This window comes from Cavia porcellus, unplaced genomic scaffold (assembly GCF_034190915.1).
Source record: "Cavia porcellus strain 051 isolate PalLab524CR breed Dunkin Hartley unplaced genomic scaffold, mCavPor4.1 scaffold_6, whole genome shotgun sequence".
NCBI lineage: Eukaryota > Metazoa > Chordata > Mammalia > Rodentia > Caviidae > Cavia > Cavia porcellus.
The window spans coordinates 8,415,865-8,439,013 of NW_026947489.1; the positions used below are offsets into that span (position 1 = coordinate 8,415,865).

Sequence of the window (23,149 nt, forward strand, 5' to 3'; positions counted from 1 at the left end):
ATGCTACTGTCTACACTTATTACAGGTCTGCAGGGGGAAGCACGGCGTCGGATTAAACCCGCGGAGAAGTGTGGTGCTGACTGTCTTGGCCCAAGAGGATTGCATTATGTTAATTAACCCCTTGTGGCAGTAACTTCAGAATCTGAATAAGAGACATAGCCTGGCTGATTCCTGTTCGATTTTTTTTCTGCATCTCTAAATAATCGTTTCCCTATCCCCCTGCCCCTAAATGAATATGTCATGCTCACAATCCACATTGAATGGTCCCATCCTTGGGTAGGAACATTATCAGGATTGCTCATCTCTCCTTGGACTTCCCACCACTACAGTTCAGGATTAGACACCTCACTGCGCCAAAGATACAGACAGTAAAGGGAAGGCGCAAAAGGCACTTGTTCCTAACAGTGGCTCTGTTTTGTTAGCCTGCCTGTTCTTTTGTAGTAGCACAGTCCTTAAAAGGGAAGATAATTAAAAATTCAAAGTGATTGCTTGGTTAAATAATATAATCCCATAAATGACCCTTCCTCTCTGATCCAAATCTAGTGTCCACTTAATGAACCCAGCTTACAAGAAGGGATTATGGCTGGCTCAAGGGAGGCTGCTGCCATAAGCAATGATTCACTGCAGATTGTGTGGCTATAATACGATTGCTCCAAGCCAGCCTCATGTTTATACCCGCCCAGAAGTGCTGAGGTGCTAGAGACAGCTCAGAAGGCCCCTGGCCTTGCCTGCAGGTGGCAAGTTCTTTCTCAGGAAGTACTCTGCCCATCTGTACCCGCTGATAGTCATGGGAGCAGGGTCCCTCATCCACTCACATCTCCTGAACCTCCTGTCTAAGAGTCACCTTAAGTCCATGAACCGGTAATAGGGAGTGATTTAAAGGCTCTCTAGGATTTCTGCATTTTTTCTAGTTAGGAAATTGGTGAAAAAAAATCTGTAACTAACATAATACTCTAACCAGTTTGACTTAGAGAAGAGATTAAAACTTTTTCTACAGCATTTGTGTAGAAGATACACTTTTCAGGAAATTTCCTTTTTAGACCAAAACACCTTTTAATAATCTTGTAATAATGAGAAGAAAAGCTTTTGCCTGGCTTTGCTTCTGATCTTGCATGCAAGCTCGGGAAAATGACTTTATGTCACTATACTCCATGATATTAGCAAAGTAGTTCTGATACTTTGTTATTTTTGGAGCCTTGCTTGGCCCAGAAACTGCCCTTCCCAGGGCAGGCCAATCCCTAGAGATAGGAAAGAACTCTCTGGAAAATTTGTATTTGATATGCAAATCAACCAATCCAGAGCCCACGCCCCAGCCATCTGTTTTATTCTGCTCTTAGACTGTGGGCCACTGTCCACCTACACTAATCAACCCAAGCACCAGATCGGGGGAGACAGCGTGCACCTCCAGTGTTCACTGAATTTATCTGAACAGGCCAATCCTGATTAACCTGCTTACCTGCTTCACCAGTCCCTTCCCATGGAAATCACAAAAAGGCTTTTGTCCACATTTTCTGTCTTGAGCCTCTGCTTCCTGAACAACTGGTGTGCCCTCCTCTTGGGACCAGTGAGTAATGAACTCTCTTTCCAGTGGTGTCCATCCACTGATCTACTGGCCCTCCCACCCCCGAAAAATAAAACCTTTATTTACAACTCCTACGGAAGGTACAAGCCTGGGGCTGGGCAGTGACACTATTGTGCAGCCCTCTTGAGGTTCATGAGGACCCAGGACAGAGGCAGTCAGAATCCCTGCCACATTTCTGGCACCAGCAACTACCCTAAATTGGCCCTGAACTGGAACTTCTGAGAGAAATAGTGCCATCTTGTGGTATTTTTGGTTGTCCTTTAGGCCATTTTTTCCTTAAAATTTTTATTTGTAAATTTCAGGTCCACAGCCAAATTGAGTAGAAAGTACATTGATTTCCCACACCCTCCTGTCCCCCTGCTATCCCCATCCCTTACCAAAGTGGAACATCTGTTATAATGAGTGGACTTAACACTGATACGTCACTATCAGCCAGAGGCCCTGGTCTACAGTAGCGTTCACTCCTGGTATTGTACATTCTCTGGGTTTGGAAAATGTACAGGGACATGTATCCACCATCGTGGTATCAGACAGAATAGTTTCACTGCCCTAAAAACCCTCTGTACTCTGTTTATTCACTCTTCCTCTCTCAAGCCACTGGCAACTACTGATCGTTCTGTTCCTTGTGATTTTTTTTTTTTTTGTCTTTGTTGAGGCAGGGTTTCACTATATGGTTCAGGCTGGCCTTGAACTCACTTTGCAGCCCAGGCTGGCCTGGAACTCCCAGCGATCCTCCTGCCTCAGCCTCCCAGGGCTGGGATTACAAGCCTGTGCCACTGTGCCTGGCTTCTGTGCTTTTATTTATTTATTTTAGCTATTTCTATTCTGGTAGTTCTTTATTTGGCTGCCTACTGTGTGCTGGGGCTCTGATGGTGAATGGGCAACCTTCCCACCTCAGAGAAGAGGCGCAGGTAGGCAGCGAAGCAGGCAACTATATAAAATAATTACAATGTAGCTGGAAAAGATGCTGAGAGACAATGGGGGGCGAGGTTGGCTCCAATAGAGGGCAGAGGTGGCACTTAAACCAAGACATCCAGGATAAAAAGAAGTGAACAGAAGATACTAAGTAGAAACACAGAATGTGTAAATCCCAGGGGCAGGGAAGGGAGGGAGGGATGTACTAGAGGCTCTGAGAGCTCCGTGATCTAGCACACGGGGTCTCAGGGCTTAGAGGTCGACAGATAATGTTAGAACATCAGGAGCTCAGTCCTGCTGGCCTGGTAGATCCTGGTAAGAAATTGAGATTTCATTCCACCAGCCGTGGAAAACTCCTGAAGGCTTTGCCCTGGGGGTAGCATAATTGATAGATGTTTTTAAAAGCCTGCATTTGAAGCTAACGTTTTACCCATTGCTTTAACATTTATTCTCTCTCTACAATGCTTTCCTGAACTACTTGGAAAGAAGTTACATAGATCACAACTAAATACTTGACCATGTTCTTATGAAATATTTTCTTTTATACCTTTTGAGTAATTGTCAACATCATAAATTTACATCCACACAATGCTTTTGCCTAAAATACTATCCATATTACAGTTTTGTTGGCTGATCTATCAAGGCCCTTTGTAGTATTTTTTTATACCATTAGGATCAAATTCAGAGTCGGGTATTGCATCATGACTCTAGCTTTTTGTTGTTGGTATTATCTTTAGTCTGCAACATTTCTATAGATTTTTGTCATAACATTTTTGAAGAGATGAGCTATATTAAAAAAAACATCGCATCTGTGTTGCATAAAATTCCTTGTGATTAGATTAGGATTATGCATTCTAGGTGTATCACACCTAGAACATCACACCTGGAGGTCCATGAGCCCACCAGTTGCTCACAGGTGATGTTAATTTCCATCACTTGGTTAAATATCCCTGATTCCTCCACTGCCTAATTTTTGTTTGCTCCAGCAAAGTCACAGTGTACAGGCAGATGTTTTATAACCATGCAAGATTTCTGCTGCCTTCCAACACTGGCCCCTCGTAGGCTGACCAAGATGATTCTTGCCTAATTCAGCCTTCAGTCTGAAGGAGGAAGAGTGACTCCATATTCGCCTCTGCACTTGCCACTTAGTCTTTGGCATTAGATGATAAATTGGGCTTTTGCTTCTCTTTTTTTTCATCCATTATTGGTATCAATTCACAAACTCCTATGTTTTTCAATGGTTTAATTTGTTTCTATGCTTAATTACTTTCAATATTCAAATGGTACTGCTTTGATCAGGGAGAACATCCCTGCAGGATGGCTCCTGTGTCCTTGTGATATCACTGGCATGAGCTCTGCTTTAGTTTCCAGCAAAATCAGCAATGCCAGGCCTGTCTTGAGCCTACATACGCTAGCGCTGGGATATTCCTTTCTCCTACAGGTCTGGTTCCTTTAATAAGGAGAGATATTAGGATCAAGACTATGATTCTAGGCTTCCTTGTTGCTACTGGATATCTTTGTTCTTAGCCCTTTCAGCAAGCAGAATTAGGGATACATGCATATGTATATACACATACATATATGCATAAGTATACACACATATATGCATGTGTATACATACACATATACTTGCATGTATCTACAAATATGGGGACATAAATATGCATATTCACTTACATTTTACAAAACGTTCCTTATACTGATCCTTTTAACTCCAAGATGTCCCCTCCCCATGGGTATTTCCTGCTTTGTCTGATACTTATTTGTGTCTTTCTTCTACAGTGAGAACCACAGATCCCAATGTCAACCCATTTGTCCTATAGCAGCCCCTCAAAAGTAGGCTCCGAATTTTCTCCCTCACCACTGCAATAAACAGGCCTTCTGCAGGGGTCAGTATTCACAGTTCACTCACCCCTCATCCACCCTCACTGACCAAGACTGCATTTAATCATTCATTCGTTCCTCTCCTCCACTGTCTCCAATCATTTGAACTAAAATTTAGTTATTCAGTATTTTAAAGAAATTCTGCACTTTCTTCTTGTGATTTTCCTTTCAACAGGGACTTCTTTAACAGATGGTTTTTAAATTTCCATGTAAAAGCTTAGGGAACCTCCTCCTGGGGCTGTTTGTGAGTCCAGTTAGTTTGAGTCCTTTGTTTTCCTCAGCTCTTTCCACACTAATTCTGTTCCTGGAGTGCTACCTATCTACCTTCCCACCTGTATGACATTACCCAACCTTTATTTTCCAGAGCAATCGCTTCCTTTCTAACCATTTCAGTCCAAGCTAAACTCTCCCATTTGAAATTCTTCCGTATTTATTATGTTACGGGCATCTCCTCATCCAATGATCAGTGCAGTTTTATCAAGGTCAAAACGTATTGCAGTAGGGAAAAGGGAAAAAAGAAAATAGAAGAAAAAAATGAAAACAAAGCTTTGTAAATAGGGAGGGAAAAAAGGGTTGTAGGGAGGGAAGGGGAATGGGGAAAAAAAGAAATATTCTGTAGAGGTACAAATTCACTATAATGGAAGTGATCAATACGTATATCAAAAGATATATTAAATTAACTTTTTTTAAAAAGGTGCCATAGAGTTAGTTAATGGATCCTCACATCAGACTGCCTGCGTTTGAACCTCAGCTCTTTCATGCAAGCACTGTGTGACTCTGGTCAAGTGACTCTGGTCAAGCACGGCTTCTGTGCCTCAATTTCCCCAGCTCTATAAGGTAGTAATACCTCCGACAGAATAATGGAGACTGCATAGTGCACCTGTGCACGCCTTTGAAGGACATGGAAGTCCATTCAGTGACCCCACTCCACTGTCCAGGGCCAGGCGCTGCCTCTAACCCTGCAAGGTCCCTGAGTTCAGCGGGTTCCTGCCCTTGGCCGTAGCCCCGCCCCTGCCACATGCCTGCCTCCGCCCCGCCCCACGCGGCGCCTAGGCCCGCCCCTTCTTCCTTGCCCCGCCCCACTGTCAGTGCAGCCGAAGCCCCGCCCCCTCCCTTTCCCCCCGCCCCACTGTCAGTGCAGCCTCGGCCCCGCCCCCTCCCTTTGCCCCGCCCCACCGCCTGCAGCCACGGCCCGGCCCCCTCCCTTTGCCCCGCCCCACTGTCAATGCAACCGCGGTCCCGCCCCCTCCCGTTGCCCCGCCCCGCCGCCTGCAGCCGCGGTCCCGCCCCCTCCCTTTGCCCCGCCCCACTGTCAGCGCAGCCGCGGCCCTGCCTCCTCCCTTTGCCCCGCCCCTCCCTTTGCCCTGCCCCGCCGCCTGCAGCCGCGGCCCCGCCCCTCTCCCCGCCCAGTCGCCTGCAGCTTTCAGGCCGAGTCTTCGCGCGCGTCGCGGCCGCTGACCACGGCGGAGCGCGGCGTCTGTGGATGCGGGCACTATGGCGGCCGAGGCGGTGGCTGCGCGCCTGGAGCGGCAGGAGGAGGATATTCGCCGGCTGTGGGCGGAGGTCCAGCGCTTGCGAGACGAGCAGCTGAGCGCGCCCGACCAGGGCCGGGCCGACGGGCCGAGCCCCACGCGCGAGGTGGCGCAGCTGCGGGCCGAGAACCGCGACCTGCGCCTGCGCCTGGGCCGCCTGCGGCTGTGCCTCGCCGAGGAGCTGAGCCGCCGGGCCGGGCCGGGCAGCGCGGCGCCGGGGGAGGCCGGGCGCGCGGGCGCGCAGGTAACGGCGCGGGGCGGGCGTGGGGTCCCCGCTGGGGTCGCGGGCGGGCTGGTGCCCTGAACCCCGGCCACCGCGGGTCGGACGGCGCGTGTGCGGCGCTCACAGGGGCGGGGGCGGGGCTGCGCTGGGCTGCCTAACGGAGCCGGGCTGTGGCCCTGCGGCCACTGTACTGCCCCGTGGCCTGCGTGGTCCTCCTGCGGCCTGGAAACAGCTGCAATTCCAGCAATCGCCAAATGGACTTAACGGGTTTCATCCCTTGACTTTATAGTAAATTAAACGCTGCACACTTTACTGGGTAGCAGAAGTAGCATTTTTCATTTGTGTGGGATAAATGAAATACTGGGATATTAAGGTTCCTTATTTTTTGTTCAGAAATATCAACAGCTTCTGTTACGTCTGGTTCTAAGGTATTTTTGACACGTGTTTTTTGCTTTTTTTGTTTGTTTGTTTGCTTGTTTTAGTGATCTGTCTTGAGAGGAGATCTGTGTATTTAACATTATTTAGTACTGTATTTCAATATTTTAGATCACTAAGAGAAATGATACGTTCCCACAAAGTAGCCCTGAAGACTTTTTCAGACTGGCGTGTTGAGTTTTTGGCCAAGGGATAACTGTGGATGCCAGCAACATGCTTGTGAAATAGTTCATCGAAAGTGTCTGATAGCAGTCACGCGTTTTCCCAGGGACATTATGTGTCAGGTCGTGGGGAAATTTTTAAAGGGTTAGTGTGTGTAGCCATGAATATGAAATAGATAGACAAGAAGGAGCGAGCCTGGACGGTGACTCGCCTGTTGAGGGTGACAGACGGTGGCACTTGTGCTTCTCTTTCCTCAGGTTCAGATGTGTTTCTCTTATTTGCTGTTTTGTAAATGGTTTGTAATGCATTTTTCAGCCTTCTCCTATTCAAAGCCAAGAAAAGGACACTAAAAAGCAGAAATTGAAAGAAAATGGGTTTGATGGTGAGGTAAGTCATGGGTGTAGAAATAATACAAAGTGCCACATAATATTTTAAAAGTGTGCACAGAGGGTCTTTGGTAAGACCACAATTACTAATTTAATTATTAATGGGACACAGCATATTTTAAAACCTTGCAAGCCTTAGATAATAAGGTATCTTAATTTAGACAAGAGTTAGCCACACGGCTTAAAGTATTCTATAGTCTGTTTAAATTGACATAGCGAGGTTCTTCCTTTGCGTTGCAGAAGCAAACTATTCAGTGTTTTAAGTATGAATCATATTATTATTATTTGAGTGTTAACTTTTGATGGGAACAAGGGAGTATCAGACAACTGCAGGCAAAACGGCAGAGAGAAGTAAAATGGTGATGTGGTGTGGAGGCCTTTGCATTCGCAAGGTCAACAGTCACAAATTCAACCAACTGTGGATTGAAAATGGGACAAAATTGCTTCTCTGATGAAAATGTGTGCTTCTTTCAGTAGCTCAACTGTTAGCGCAAGCACGGTAGTATAACTCTAATGAATGTGTGCAGCGTTTTGGGGTCACTCCTCCCTAAGTAACACAGTATTACAACTATGTATGGGGTATTTAGATTGTATTGGATATTAAAATAATCTGATAGTAATAAAGTACACAGAAGGATTGCACAGGTTAATATGCAAACCTCTGCCATTTTATTTAAGGGACTTGAGCACCCTCAGAGTTTGGTGTCCATGGTCAGTAATCATGTCCCCAGGATATGGAGTGATACTGTATATAAATAGATCCCATATTGTCTGATTCCTCATACATACTATAAATAGTGGAGAAGGAAAATGCCCCTGATGGTGGTAGCTAGAGGAGGTGAGCGTTGAGCTGGGACTGTAGAGCTAGGAAGCAGTTGGGTGAGTGGAGAGGAGTCTTTAGGAGGGGAGGTAGCCGAGACACAGGGGTGGAACTGATGTAGAGCCGAGTAGCTGGCAATCCAGTGGGCTGTGTGTGTTAGCCTCATTGTATTCTAATGATTTTCAGGTGAAACAACCAGATTTCATAAAAGAAAGATTGAAACTGTTTGAAACATTGAAGAAAGATCATCAGCACTTACTTTCTATTCATGAAAAAAAGGAGAATGCAAGCACTGTGATCACAGTGAGAATGGTTGATGGGAAAACAGTGGAAGGGGAAGTTTGGGAAACAACGCCTTACCAAGTGGCTGCTGAAATTAGGTAAATACATATGTATACACACATACACACACACAGAATTTGGAGACAGTGATATCCAGTATTAAGTAATTGTATTAGAACCTGGTAAAAATGTTTTCTTAGTCATTTTTTTTTTTTTGGTTCAGCTGAATAAGTTTAATGAATTTTCCTATCTTCTAAAAAAGGTCATTTTAACAAGTAATGAAATATCAGAACACATATCATATCAGTATTTTCATATTAAAAGGTCCAAAGTCTACAGTTCTAATATCAATACATGGGGGCCACGTTACTGGACTGACTTTATTCATTATAGTGGTCAGTTTTCCGTTGCTGGAACAGAATGCCTGACACCTGCAACTTAAATGGGGAGAGGTTTATTAGGGTCATGATTGCAGACGTTTTGATCTCAGGCTGGCTGACTCCAAGACAGACAACACCATAGTGGAAGGGAGGGGCACAGCAAAGCTGCCTAGCTAGTTCTTGGTGGCCAGGAATCAAAGCAGAGTAACAACACTAAAAATGAGGGAGGCCAGGAACCAAATGTAGTCCCGGGGGTCCTGTCCTCATGGCCGAGCTGGACACACACACCCAGCAGTGTATTTATCTCTGTGCAACTCTCAAGCCAATCTCTGTGCAAGCGCTCAAGTCGATAATTAAGCTCACCTGTTATATTCATCAATTAAGTAATTTTCATGAATTTTTATAGGTGTTTAATTATAGGTAGAAGATGTTAGTGTCCAATTTTCTGTAAGGTTCTTATCATGAATGAATGTTGGGCCTTATCAAAAGCTTTTTCTGCATCTATAGATGTGATTACATGTGATTCTTACTTTTGGCTTTATTGATATGGTGGATTACATTTATTGATTTACATATGTTGAACCATACCTGCTTGCCTGGGATGAATCTCACTTGGCTGTGATGTATAATCTTCTTGATGATTTGCTGCATCCTATTTGCCAATATTTTATTGAGGATTTTTGCATCTGTGTTCATTAGGGAGATTGGCCTGTAGTTCTCTTTTTTAGTTGGGTCTTTCTCAGGTTTTGGTACTAGAGTAATATTTGCTTCTAGGAATGACTTAGGAAGGATTGCTTCCCTTTCGATTTCATTGAAGAGTTTGAGGAGTGTCGATATTAAGTCTTCTTTGTGTTGCTTGTACAATTCTGCAGTGAATCTGTCTGGGCCTGGGCTCTTCTTTGTAGGTAAGGACTTAATTACATTTTCAATTTCATTAATAGAAATTGAGTTATTCAAAAGTTTTACATCTTCTTGACCCAGCTTTGGTACATATGTATCTAGGAATCTGTCCATTTCTTCTGTATTATCAAACCTATGAGAGTAGAGTTTTTCAAAATAGGTGTTGATGATCTTCTGTATTTCCACAGAATCTGTAGTGATTTCGCCTTTTTCATTCCTTATTGCATGAATTTGAGCTTTTTCTTTCCTTTTTTTAGTAAGGTTGGCTAGGGGCTTATCAATTTTGTTTATCCTTTCAAAGAACCAACTCTTTGATTCATTGATTCTTTAGATTGTTTTCTTAGTCTGTATTGCGTTAATTTCTACTCTGATTTTTATAATTTTATCCCTTCTTTTGGCTTATGGCTTGACTTGCTCTTCTTTTTCTAGATGTTTGAGGTGTAGCATCAGGTTGTTTATTTGTATTTGTTCTGTTTTCCTGATGTGGGAACTCAGTGCAATAAATTTTCTTCTGAGGACTGCTTTTATTGCATCCCACAGATTCCAGTAAGTTGTATTTGTATTTTTGTTTGCTTGTAGGTATTGTTCAATTTCTTCTTTAATTTCCCCTGTGACCCACTGATTGCTCATGAGTGTATTATTCTCTGTATATGTCTATCAAGTCCATTTGTTCACAGGTGTGATTCAGTTCTGTTATTTCTTTGCTGATTTTCTGTCTGGTTGATATGTCCCTTCGTGTCAATGGTGTGTTAAGGTCTCCTGTTATAATTGTATTATTACTAATTTGATTTTTCATTTCTATTAATACTTGCTTTGTATAACTGGGTGCTCTGGAGTTTGGTGCATATATATTTAAGACTGTTATCTCTTCCTCTTGAAGTTTTCCCCTAACCAGTGTATAGTGATCTTCTTTATCTTTTAGAATCATTCTTGGCTTGACATTCATATTGTCTGCAAACAGAATAGCTACCCCTGCTTTTTGTTTGGTTCCTGTTGCATGAAGTATTGTTTTTCATCCTTTGACTTTCAGTCTGTGAGTTTCCTTTTGGGTTAGATGGGTTTCTTGCAGACAGCATATGGTTGAATGTTGTTTCTTGATCCATTCTGCCAGTCTGTTTCTTTTAATTGGTGAGTTGAGACCATTTACATTAATGGTTATAACTGTTATAGATTGATTCATTGTTGACATGTTATCTTTCTGCTGTTGCATCTTTATCTTTCCATTCTGTTTAATTGTCTGGCTTGCTTAGTGGTTTTTTCCTATGTGTATATAGACTGTCTTTCAGTATTCTTTGCAGGGTTGGCTCAGTGATTATGAAGTTCTTCAGCTATTCTTTGTCATGGAAGTATGTTATTTCTCCATCCATTTTCAAGGACAGTTTTGCAGGGTACAACAGTCTAGGTTGGAAATCATTTTCCTTTAGGATCTGAAATACCTCATTCCATGGGCTTCTTGACTTCATTGTTTGCGTTGTGAAGTCTGCTGTGATTCTGATAGGTTTTCCTTTATAGGTGATTTGTCTTCTCTCTAACAGCTTTTAATATTCTATCCTTATGTTAGATTTCTGGGATGGTGATTATTATGTGTCTGGGTGTAGTTTTATTTTGGTTATGGCTATTTGGAGTTCTATATGCTTTACTGATCCTAATGTCAGTTTCCATTTTCGTATTTGGGAAATTTTCAGCTATTACTTCTGTAAATAGTCTCTTGATATCATTTGTGTTGTCCCCTTCTTCTTTATTTATCCCTATCAATCATATGTTGTTTTTCTTTGCATCATCTTGCAAATGTTGAATTGTTATTTCCTGATTACTTTTTATTTTTAAAAGATCTTTCCTTTCCTGTTCACTAGCTGCAATCTTGTCTTCGAGGTCTGAAATTCTATCTTCATTTTCGTTGAGGCAGTTTTGACAACTTTCAATGGAATTTTTGATTTCCTGTATGTCTCTTTGAATCTGCTTCATGTATTGTTTGTTTCTTATGTTGTTCATCCAGGGATTCTGTCTTTTTGTTTTGTTCCTCTAATTTTTTTAACTGTGTCTTCTTTAGATGTGTTGAGCATCTCTTTCATTTCTTTTATCATTTCTTCTTTTACCTGGGAGATTATTTCTAGTTTGAATTCCTTTAAAGTTTCCTGAGGTTGTTTCTTTATTTCAGTTGCTATTATTTCAGGTATTTCAGGTATGGCATATATTTTCTTCTATGTACATGGCTCCTAAGCTTTCTTGGGATGGGATGGAGGTTTGAGATTGCATTTTGGTCTTTTGTTTTATCATTTTCCTATATTTCCATGTCTCAAGTGTTGTTCCAAGGCTTCCCCTGGGCATGCTGGAAATCATCTCCTATGCCCTGGGCTCCTGGGACTGAATGGAAGTTGCTGAGCATGGTCCAGTCAGGCCCTCAGGCCCTCCTGTGTACCTCCAGTGTTCCAGGAAGCTGGGTGGGCACCTAACTGATCTGGCCCACGGATCAATCCGTGGGGTATATACCTGGAGGGGGAATGGGGATGAATACAGTAGAGTGGGAGACAAAGAGAGATGGAGACAAGTTGAGGAGTCCAGTCAAGTCTCATTTATTCAGGAAGTGGTCACATCCTTTATGGGCCAAGGGTGGGCTGGTAGGACAGGAAGAGGCTACAGGGTGGTTTCTGATGGGTTATTGTCACATTCAGGTATGCGACGTAAGCAGGAGAGGATTATGGTTAATGTAGGCAGGTGCGTCATGTACCCATAGGAGGGAGAGGCAGGGAGGCAGCAATGGGGAGGTCGTGCCACTCCCTACATCTCCTCCCTTTCTATATTATTTAATCAGGAGTATGGCAGGTCCTGTGAGAACAGCGCCTGTCTTAGGTCAAGGAACTCGTTACGTGAACCCAACCGGGCCTTACCCATCATGGGCTTGCAGGACAGCAGTTGGTCCTGTGCCTGTCTTAGGTGGCCGGTGGAGTAACATGCATGTCCTAGTTGCCCGTCTCTGGCTGCCTGTCCATTGCCCCAGGGTGGTTAGGCCACATCGTTATATGGGCCACTCATGGGAATTCTTTCCTGGTAGGTTTGTTGATCTTTCATCTCCATCTGGTGATAGTGTACCTGAATGGGCTTTGCCATAAATGCGTCTATCCAAATATTAATGAGCATCATAATCCTCTGAAAAATACAAGGACCCACAGAGAGGAGAAGCAACAGGGCAGCTAGGGGACCCAAAAGGGGTGCTAGGTAAGGGAAAAGTCCCCCCCACATCGAGGAGAAGGAGTTAGCAGCCATTTGTTGTTGTCGCTGTTGAAGTTGTTCTTCTATTTCTTGGAGCTTGCCTTGCACAACACCAGACTGATTGACATAGAAGCAACATTTTTCCTGTAAGGCAAGACAGATTCCCCCCTGCTCTGCTGTGAGCAGGTCTAGCCCTTGTCTGTTTTATAAGACGACCTCTGCCAGTGAGTCTAATTGGTTTTGGAGAGTTTTTATCATAAAGGATAAGGCTTGAACATCTTCAGATAACTGGTTGAACAGGTCAATATATTTATCTAAGGCAACGGCGAGGCCAGCAGTACCCGTGGCTACAGCGCCAGTGACGCCCATTCCCACCAAAAGCGGGATCAGTGTTATGCTCATTTTTGGCAGCCAGCAATGTAATCAAGTGTTGGCACCGGGACAGGTTGGTCACCTGAGACAATATCTATGTTGGGCAGGAGGGAAGCAGTTATGCATGTGCCTGTCCAGTTGGCTGGAATATAGGTATAGGCCCTATTATTACTACAGACAAAAATGTGTCCTGTTGGGGGGTAGAGGGGGCCTGTATGACTGACAAATTGAACACAGGCAGGGGACAGGAGATGGCCCATATCTATAAGGGTGAAATCCTTTTGGAGAGAGCCCTGATCTATAAGGGTGAAATCCTTTTGGAAAGAGCCCTGTAGGCAGGTCATGGATATGTTGGGTGTTATCAATGGCTGGACTAGAAATGATTGGGAAGGTCTACAGGTAAAATTATGTGGATCACAAGAGGGGGCAATTGTTGAGTTGGAGGGAATGGCTAAGGGCATAGGAATACCTAAGGCCATGCACAACCAGCAGTCTTGCACTAAGGCAGGGTTAGTGAGGTTAAGTACATGGTGAGTGGCTACACTGGCGCTGTAGCCACGGGTACTGCTGGCCTCGCCGTTGCCTTAGATAAATATACTGACCTGTCCAACCAGTTGTCTGAAGATGTTCAAGCCTTATCCTTTATGATAAAAACTCTCCAAAACCAATTAGACTCACTGGCAGAGGTCATCTTATAAAACAGACGAGGGCTAGATCTGCTCACAGCAGAGCAGGGGCGAATCTGTCTTGCCTTACAGGAAAAATGTTGCTTCTATGTCAATCAGTCCGGTGTTGTACGAGGCAAGCTCCAAGAAATAGCTCCAAAGAAATAAGTTTGTGGGTCTAAATCCACACCCGGTGATTTGGGGAGAGCTAACAGGTGGTAACTGATCTTTGGGAATAGACTGTCTTCTATTTCTTTTAGTTTTTCCTCAACATAAAGTTCTCTCATTTTGTCTTGAGGCCCTCCCCCATCTGAGACATGGATTGGAGCCCTCTTATACCAACAGACCGGCTTGTTGATTTCGCCTTTGCAGGAGGCTTGGGTGTATGTTGGGCTTCCCGATACAGACGGGTTGAGGCCCCAATCGCCTCCAGCTGCTACCATTTTTATTTTTGTAAGTATGGCTGTAAAATAAGTGGCATTATCAAAGCCAACACATTCTTGTATAGCATCATAACAGGAGCTATGCATCTCTATCTGATATGACTTACGCTCCTGTGGGCAACGCCCTGGCCACTTATTTTGTTTGGGTATAATTTGGGGTTTAATTTTGCATTCCCAATTTTGAGTTGATCCCCCTGTAGGGAGGGCCTGCAATTGAGTTGAAAGATTTTGGCATTCTTTTTTCTAGCTGTATCTGTTTTAAAAGATCCCCTTTTTTTTGTTCTAATTCTGCTAGCATGCTAGAAGGTTGAGGGCAGGCACTAAGTGCATCATCATAGTCAGCGTGCAACTTAATGGCGGCTGGTGCCACAAAAGGGTCAGGGTGGTATGTAGAGGCTTGTTGTGCTAGTTGTTCCAGGTCAACCTCTTGAAAATCAGAGAGGTCGGAGTATAAAGACTTATATGAATCCCCAATTGGCCACGGAGGCGTGGGGGGTGGTGGGCCGCCACCTTGGAACCTGTCGATCATGTCGACAGGAGGAATGGCAGCAGATCGCCATCTTGGAGGACCTCTAACAGGCATCAGCCTCTGCGTCTGAGAGGTCAGAGGCTTCAGATTTTTCTGAGGACAGTTTTGGGGTAGGATTAGTGGAGTCGTGTAGGGCAGCCTCACCTTGTGCGACCGTCTCCTCAGTCTGAGGATCTGCATGCCGCTAGGTCAGCAGCTCAGAGATTAAATTCCAGTATGCAAAGGTGTTCACCAGAACCTTTTCAGGACCAAAGACTCTATAATAATCTTTCAAAACATCTCCTACTCTTTTCCACCTCTTGGTATCTATAGAACCCTCTAGGGGGAACCAAGGGCAAACTTTATGGATAAACTGAAAATACTGCAACAATTCTTTTGTTCTAACCCTAACCCCTCTTGTCTTTAGTGCCTTGCTAAGGCCTCCCACGAACAATTCATGTTCGCTCAATGTTTGACCCATGTCAGGGATAGGGGATGGGGTTGCCATTCACTCACCGTGACTCGGGCGGCACATTGGGCGGTCATCCGCACAGGCCTCGGTCCTTGATTCAATTTGCTTTCACTTGTAGCTGGCATTCTCGAACAGCTCCCTCGATGACTCCCCCGTGCCAGGAGCCCCCACACTGGGTACCACTTGATCTGCCCGCAGATCAATCTGTGGGGTATATACCTGGAGGGGGAACGGGGATGAATACAACAGGGTGGGAGACAAAGAGAGATGGAGACAAGTCGAGGAGTCCAATCAAGTCTTGTTTATTCAGGAAGTGGTTGGATCCTTTATGGGCCAAGGGCGGGCTGGTAGGACAGGAAGAGGCTACGGGGTAGTTTCTGATGGGTCATCGTCACGTCCGGGTATGTGACGTAAGCAGGAGAGGATTATGGGTAATGTAGGCAGGTGCATCATGTGCCCATAGGAGGGAGAGGTGGGGAGGCAGCAATGGGGCTGTCGCGCCACTCCGTACACCTAACCACTGGGGATGATGGTCCAAAGCTCTCTCTGGGCAAGGACCAATGCCCTGGTACTCAGTTCACGTGCCCTCAATTCTCCTGATTGAAGAAGATTTCTGGGCATAATCTAGTTGGGCAGCAAAACCTCCCAAGCCTAATCTAGTGTGGCTGGAAGCTGGGTGGGTCCTTGACCACTGGGAACAATGATCTTAAACTCCTGGGGCTAGGGATGGTACACAGGAACTCACCCCAGCCCGCAGCTGAGGTCCCCCATTGAAAGAAGTGCAGATGGGAAAGGAAAGCTGAAGAACAGTGATGTTTTGCAGTCCAGTTGTCAGAATAGTGTGCTTCAGTGTCCACTTATGTCCCCTTAGCTCACATTCAGTCACACCTAGCTGTAAGAGAGAATGGAAATATAGCTCCTTCTGGCCAGCTTGCGTCTGCTGAAGCACTCTTACCATGGAAGAGAAGAAGAATGGTTTAGGAGACAATGGGCAGTCCACCCCTCCAATATCAGCTATCTGTGGTTGGTTTTCTTCCAGTGTCTGACATTTAACCAAGTGAGACAGTGTCAGGTACTGTACTGCTCAAACCTCAGGATTTCCAAGTGATGTGCGGGACACCCCAGCAGGTTGACTGCTGTGTCCCACCAGCAGCAAAGTAACAGATGGGTCTGCCTATGCCACACTGGTGTACAGCAGACACAGACAATCACAGTTAAAATGTCTATTTAGAAAAAAGAAACAGCAGAGGTGTACAGAAAGCCCTGGATTCACTCACCACAATTCACAGTTAGTGCTTGAGTGAGCCCAGCTGGTCCCGCTCTGTTCTCTGAAATCAGCTGTCTTTTCCACAGACAGTTCTCTGTAGGCCCTGAGTTTGTCTTTGGTTTCCTACATCTAAAGTGCATGAAGGTTTGCCCTCTTGAGGGCTGTACACTGTGCACAGCCCACTGCTTGCAGGTGCACTCCTAGGGGCTCCAGGTCCCTGTACAGGTCAAAGGGTCACAGCTATTTGTAAGGGGGACTTGTAGTCTGATTGGCAATGTGTTTCCCTCAGTTTATTGTAGTGCTGTATACAAGTGTTGTAGTGTTAGCTGCTAATCAGCTTCACATGCAAGTAATCGCCCTTAAAGAATCCTTCTAGTCACAGATGCCAAGTGGACTTTGTAGTTGGCTGATTCCTTTTTCTCTCAACTGAATGGGCTGAGATCGTATGCAGCAATGGCTTGTAGAAGTGCAGCACCCTTTCTCTCTTAATTCTTGCCTCCCTTTGGCCCCTGTTGTGTGTCCTTACAAGTGGCCTTTAAGAAGGGCTGTCAGTGCCCAGCCCTCTTGCAGTTTAGAGCAGAAGATTGCCTTTCCAATTATGCACAGTCCTGCATATCTGGACTCTCAGTCAGTTTGAGTCACAGACCACTGAGGGAGGAAGCCTCTCTTGGCAAGGGGAGTCCCATTCTCTGTCCTTGTCACCTAGATCATTTGCTGCTGAGCTGACCCTGTTCTGGTGGTACTTTGCTGAAAGTGGCGGGAGTTAGACAGCGTATACCAACATCCTACTTTTTTGTGTCTGCTTCCTCCTGTGCTGCTGTAGTACACGGTTTGTGTGCAAGTTTTTATGTAATGCCGTAACAAGGGTATTGGCCATTTGTGTAGTAAGTATTTTCTTGCAACCCTACCAAGCCACTGCACATGTTTTATTACTTAGCAGGTCTTTATTGTTGCATTATTAAGGAATAGGGCTAGAGGCGGCAGCAGAGACACCACAGAACACTCAGAGGCTTCACTGTTGTCAGTCTCTTTCTCACAAAGCAGTCTGGAGCCAAGTGGTCCCGTTTAGCAGAGCAGTACTGCTATGCCTGGTCATTTGGGGACTTACATTCCTTCAAGTGCTGACTAGGCCACTACAGTGGTGTCCTTGTCTCTACAGTCTGGGAAATACCACCTCTGTGTTCCGCTCCACTAAAGGTGGGGAGAGAGTGGAGAGCACCCTCCAGTGTCTTAAGGCTGAGATTCAGAGTCACGGCACTCCCTTCTGCCTGTTCCTTGCTTCTGTCCTGATCACATGACCATGACTAACTGCAAAGAAGATTGAAAAACTGTTAGTGTAGAGAAAGGCATGAATGGAGTCAGCAAAATGAAAATTATTCTGCTTTAGTAATGACATCTAGCATTAAGTTCTTAAAATATGTAATCATATTTAATCCTTAGTATACATGTGTGAGAAGGATCCTATAATCACCGTTTTATAGATGAGAATACTGAGGATTACAGAAGCTGAGTAATTTGTCCAGTGGTTTAAGTCTAGGTTGGCCTCATAGCACGGTAGACTCTTAACCACTGTTGTAGTCAAGGATTGTGAGGAGAACAATTGCTATCAGGACACAGAATTTATAACACTATTTTACGATCCTCACCCAGAGTTAACACAAGAAAGTGCAGGAAATCTGTCCATAACATTAAAGACCCAGAATATTCAGCCAAGGGCCTGGATCCCACAGTAATGTCCAGGTGAAGACCTAGAGCCCATAACAGTGCTTCCCACAAGTCCAACTGGAAGTCTAGAGCCTATGAGAAGGACTCACACGACTCCTTTTTATAGATCTGCTGGGAGGGGCCACAGGTCAGCAGTGGAAGTCAGAAAGTCCATGCCAGCGGGATGATGGAGCTGTGCTGGTGGGTTGAGGGTTCTACACTGGAGCTGAGAAGTCACTCAGAATAAGAACCAGGGCTGTCTTCAAAAGCACCACAACTGTGTCCTCAGTGACACAGAGGTCCCGAGCTCCTCCAACAATAAGAACAGTTGAGCACATGTCAGAAAGCCAGCATAACGAGTTCTCCTAAAGATTAAATGGCACACATCTTCCCCTCTGGAGCTAGGAAGTGATTCTTGATGTAGGGACCAGAGCTCCCCCAAAGTAAACCACAGCCACTCTCACCAACAAGGCCCCGAGCTCCTCTGATGACAGTGGTGAAACTCACACTGGGGAAGCTAGTCATGATGAGCTCCTTCAGGAGAACCAACAGCTCAAAGCAACACTTAGGAGAACCCACAATGCCTCAGGCCTCCCTTCTCCTTCTCCACATCTCTGTGCTGGCAACTTTTCTTAGGTGGAACATCTACACTCAGCACCATGCTGATTTAATTCAGCTGGTGTTAAGTTGACCACCCGTTTTTAATCCATAACACCCACAATGCTGAATTCCTACTCAAATTAGAAACAAATCCTAATTAAAGCATAATATTTCAAAGAGGACCTCATTTCATAGTACTTAAAATTGTAAATGCGGAGACAGGGTACTTCTGCACCTGTACTACTAGGAGAAATTGGCAATGTAATTCTAACATAAAACATTAAAAATACATTTTCCTTGATGCAGTAGTTTTACTTCAAGAATTTTTCCAGAGGAAATAATTGGATACTGAGATGTTTGCTCAAGAATGTTCATTGCAACATTGTAGTTGCCCAAATGAAACAATAACAACAACAAAACCCACAAGGAGCCAAAATGCCAGCAAGTCTTGGTTCATCTACAACAATTAAATTACATTTTACAAATCTATTGTTGAGGAAATGCTGTGATTTATTGTTGTTGAAGATTACAAATATGGACTGATGCTCTTAAGTAGGTTATATTGATGGGTGTGGCAACAGGTGCACAAAGATGGAGCAGAACATTAACAGTAATTTCTGGGGAGTGGGATTGTAGGGAATTTTTTCATTATTTTTTGTACTTACCAGGTTTCTTAACTTTCTATTTTTGTTAATAATTTTGAAACATTAAGCGTTACTTAAAAGATACACCAAAAAAAGTAAAAGATCAATACATTAATACAGAATAGCCAAAGGGAAGGAACCATTCATCAAAATTAAGATTGGTCAGGGCTGGGGATTTAGCTCAGCGGCATAAGCGCCTGCCTTGCAAGCAGGCAGTCGTGAGTTTGATCCCTGGTACCAATAAAAATGAAAAAGACCAAAAAAAAAAAAAATTAAGATTGGTCATCAAAGGAATGAAAACGAAAGTTTTTAACATCACATTGACAAAGATTTGAAAAGTCTTCCAGGGTCAAGAAAATGCACTTGGGCGATGCTGTCAGAAGTCATTCTTGCCGTCTGGCCCAGCAGTTTCCACTCCCACAGACTCTTCGTGGAAGAGGCAGAGCTGCCTGTGGTGGATGTCTGCACTGTGCTCCATGAGATCCACACTAAGGAGGCCTAGGTGTGCAGACGTGGAGCCTTCGTTAATGAGTGTGCTGCTTCGAGACTGCTGTGGAAGTCTGCCTGATGACCTGCCAGTGGGAAAGGGAGCCTTAAAATTATGGTGGCAACCGTGTTTCTTTTTTGGTCTTTCTCATTTTTATCGGTACCAGGGATCGAACTCACGATAACCTGCTTGCAAGGCAGGCGCTTATGCCGCTGAGCTAAATACCCACCCCCCACAACCGTGTTTCTTAAAAAGAGGAGGGATGAGTGCAGAAAAAAAGACTGGATACTCACGGGCCAGAATATTCCAAGTAGTTATTTCTGGGTGGAGCAATTTATGTGTGGTTTTAATTCTATTCATTGTGTTTTATTTTCCAAGATTTTTATAATAAACATAGGTTACATGGGAAATAATAAGATTAACTCCCAGGTGGCTTTTCTCTTACTAGTCAGGAGCTGGCTGAAAACACAGTGATAGCCAAAGTGAATGGGGAACTGTGGGACCTCGACCGCCCGTTGGAAGGAGATTCTGCTCTCGAGCTGCTCATGTTTGATAATGAGGAGGCACAAGCTGTGAGTATTTAAAACACAAGCAGCTAAGCTTTGGGTGTTTATATTGTAAGTCAGGTTTGCAAGAAGCCAAAGTCAAGAATGATAGAATTTTTTGCCTTTTAATTAAAATTAGCAATGGTGTTTAATAGATATTTAGTAAACACTTGTGGAACATGTGTGTGATGAATAGCCCATATTTATTATTTTGTAAGATAATTATTACCTTGAATTAGAATGCCTTAGCAATTACAAATTAGTGTTTATTTGAATTGAATTTTAATAAACTTCTAAAAATGCATCTGTTTTACAATATGGTATATGTAGGAGAATTGGGAAAAATTATCAACACTCAAGTATTCTTTAAATATTTCCTAATACAATTTTCTGTAAAATAAATGCCACATTTTAATGTGAATCTGTGATGTATCTTGTCACCTTAACTTTGTAGTCCCCCTTCAAGTGGTCCATTGGGTTCATAAAAATTGTTTTTAAAAATTTTTTTTTATTTTAAAGAGATTAAGACAAAAGAGGATAGAACAAAGCAGATCAGAACAGAGCAACGTAAGCAACACAGCACTTCACTAGACAACCCGATATTAACAGTAGCTGCCATAATGTCTCTTTGAAATAGTTCACATGCAGGAGTATCAAACATAACAAAATATTATAAAACCATTCAAGAGAATGAAAGTATTACAGGATATTCAGAACCAAATAACTGAAAATGAACAATGACTACTATATTATCTCATTATCCATAAAAAATTTGTTTAAACTATCACACATATTAAAATCCAATAAGATACAACATGATAGAACCAATGAAAATAGAAGAACAAATGCATGGTAGGACTTCAAAGCAAGATGAGATTAAATCAGCAATGGCTATCGTAATGTTTTGTTTTCTTCAAAATAGCTGTTCATACCATCACAGATAATAAAATGAAACAACCCAGAATAAAGCCATTCCAACTAATGAATGAAAACATTATAAGGCTTCAAAGCAATGTAATGGGGAATCATGACTACTCAGCTATAAAGAATGATCACATTGAGATATTTATAAATAAATGGACACAACTTGAGACCATACTCATAAGTGAAATAAATCACTCACGTGTATAAATACCATATAATCTCCCTAGAGTAAGAAATGGTAAGAGTACATAATATTTAAGGATTCATAAAAATTCAACCTGTGATTAGCTTAGTTTAAATTGTTATGTTTATACTGCTTCTGAATTTCTTCATGTGATCAAGAGCTGTATCATAATTTCCGGGTAAAATATGTAAAGTATAACAATGAAATCACTAACTCATATAGTACTAATATACTGTGTCTAAGAGTGGTTCTGAAGGTACAAGAACCACTATATAAACTGTCAACTGTCAACTCTTAACTACTGTGGTCTCCAGTATGTGAGAAAGCCCAGTTGGTTGGACTTTGCTATTAACATCGGGAACCTCCATTTCTCTATATAGCTCGTGGCGTGGTCACTGCCCACAAATCTGTCCTTGTCCTGTTGTACCACTGACCTAGAAGCTATTGTTCTCCCCCTGAAACCTATCCCCCTACCTTTTAAAAATGTAAATTGATAAACCTAGCTTGATAGTACATGCCTATAATCCCAGCACTCAGGAGGCTGACACAGAAAGATCACCATGAGTTTGAGATCAGCCTGGGGTACATAGTGAGTTCAAGGTCAGCTTGAATTATGTTTTGAAACCTTGTCTGAAAAAAACAAAATGAAATATACATTGAGTTCAGTTTACTTATTTATTTTGCTTAAAACCCTTTAATGACTCCCATTGTATTTGAGTAAAACCCGTGCTTCTTTCCATGGTCTGTGTGACCACTGGCCCATCCTTCCCTCTCACACATCAGCTACCCCAGCCGGAGTACAGCCCCAGGAATGCAGGGTCCTTACTGTTGTTCTGTTGCTGAGCCCATCAGTCTCCTGGCTGTGCCCTCATGGGTTTGTTTATTACCTGTCTACTCCAGTAGGCTGTAAGTGCATGAGAGTGGAGGCTTATATATTTGTGGCACACTTGTCTCCCTGGCACCTAAACTTGGCTCAGCAAATACCTAGGTGTGTGCAGTGCCCCTTTGACAGTGCATGTCCCAGCCCATTTGGGTGAAGACTGCACGTAGCTTCTCTAACACTGTTTGTTTCAATGTATTTTATCAAACAGCTTTCTAATTGCAGTGTTTCCCGTTTAATAAAGGGACAGAAGGTGCTGACAGTGGGCTCGATTGCCTTGCACCTTTGGCACTTGTATTTATTTGGTGTCTTACTTTGTCTATAAACTAAATAGATTCCTTATCCATAAATAAAGCTAATTTAGTTAGCTTTAGTTGCCTGTAAACTAAAACTAATTGCTTAGAATCTGAGGCCAAATCAGCATTCTGAGCTTGAAGGGCTGATGACTTACCCAGGACTGCAGTGACTTACCTGTGCTCATGCTACTCCAGGGTCTCCAGCAGCTGGTGGATGCCCTGCTAACATTGTGTGCTTCCTAAGATGCAGAACACAGGTGAAGATGGACAGAGATGCAGTGTTGTTCACTGAGTAATGTTCCGGCACCTCTTGGCTGTCTGCATCCGGCCCATAGACAGTACCGTGGAGAGAAGGGAAGGGACCTGGTGTCAGGCGTGCCTGAGCTTTCCTCCCACTGTGGGACTAAGTCACATTTCCAGTGGCCGCCCTGCTGGTGTTTGCAGTGG

The 23,149-nt window shown here is 43.7% G+C and overlaps 1 protein-coding gene across 1 annotated transcript in view; it reads left to right on the top strand.

Annotated features, from left to right (window-relative positions):
- The first annotated feature begins 5,771 nt into the window (after positions 1–5,771).
- Positions 5,772–23,149, top strand: part of Tars3 (threonyl-tRNA synthetase 3) — a 62,874-nt gene continuing 45,496 nt past the window's right edge. The window contains exons 1-4 of the mRNA XM_063249913.1: positions 5,772–6,157; positions 7,049–7,120; positions 8,126–8,319; positions 20,322–20,445. Of these exons, the coding sequence (XP_063105983.1) occupies positions 5,876–6,157; positions 7,049–7,120; positions 8,126–8,319; positions 20,322–20,445 (672 nt within the window). The 5' untranslated portion in view covers positions 5,772–5,875. The remainder of the gene's footprint in view (positions 6,158–7,048; positions 7,121–8,125; positions 8,320–20,321; positions 20,446–23,149) is intronic.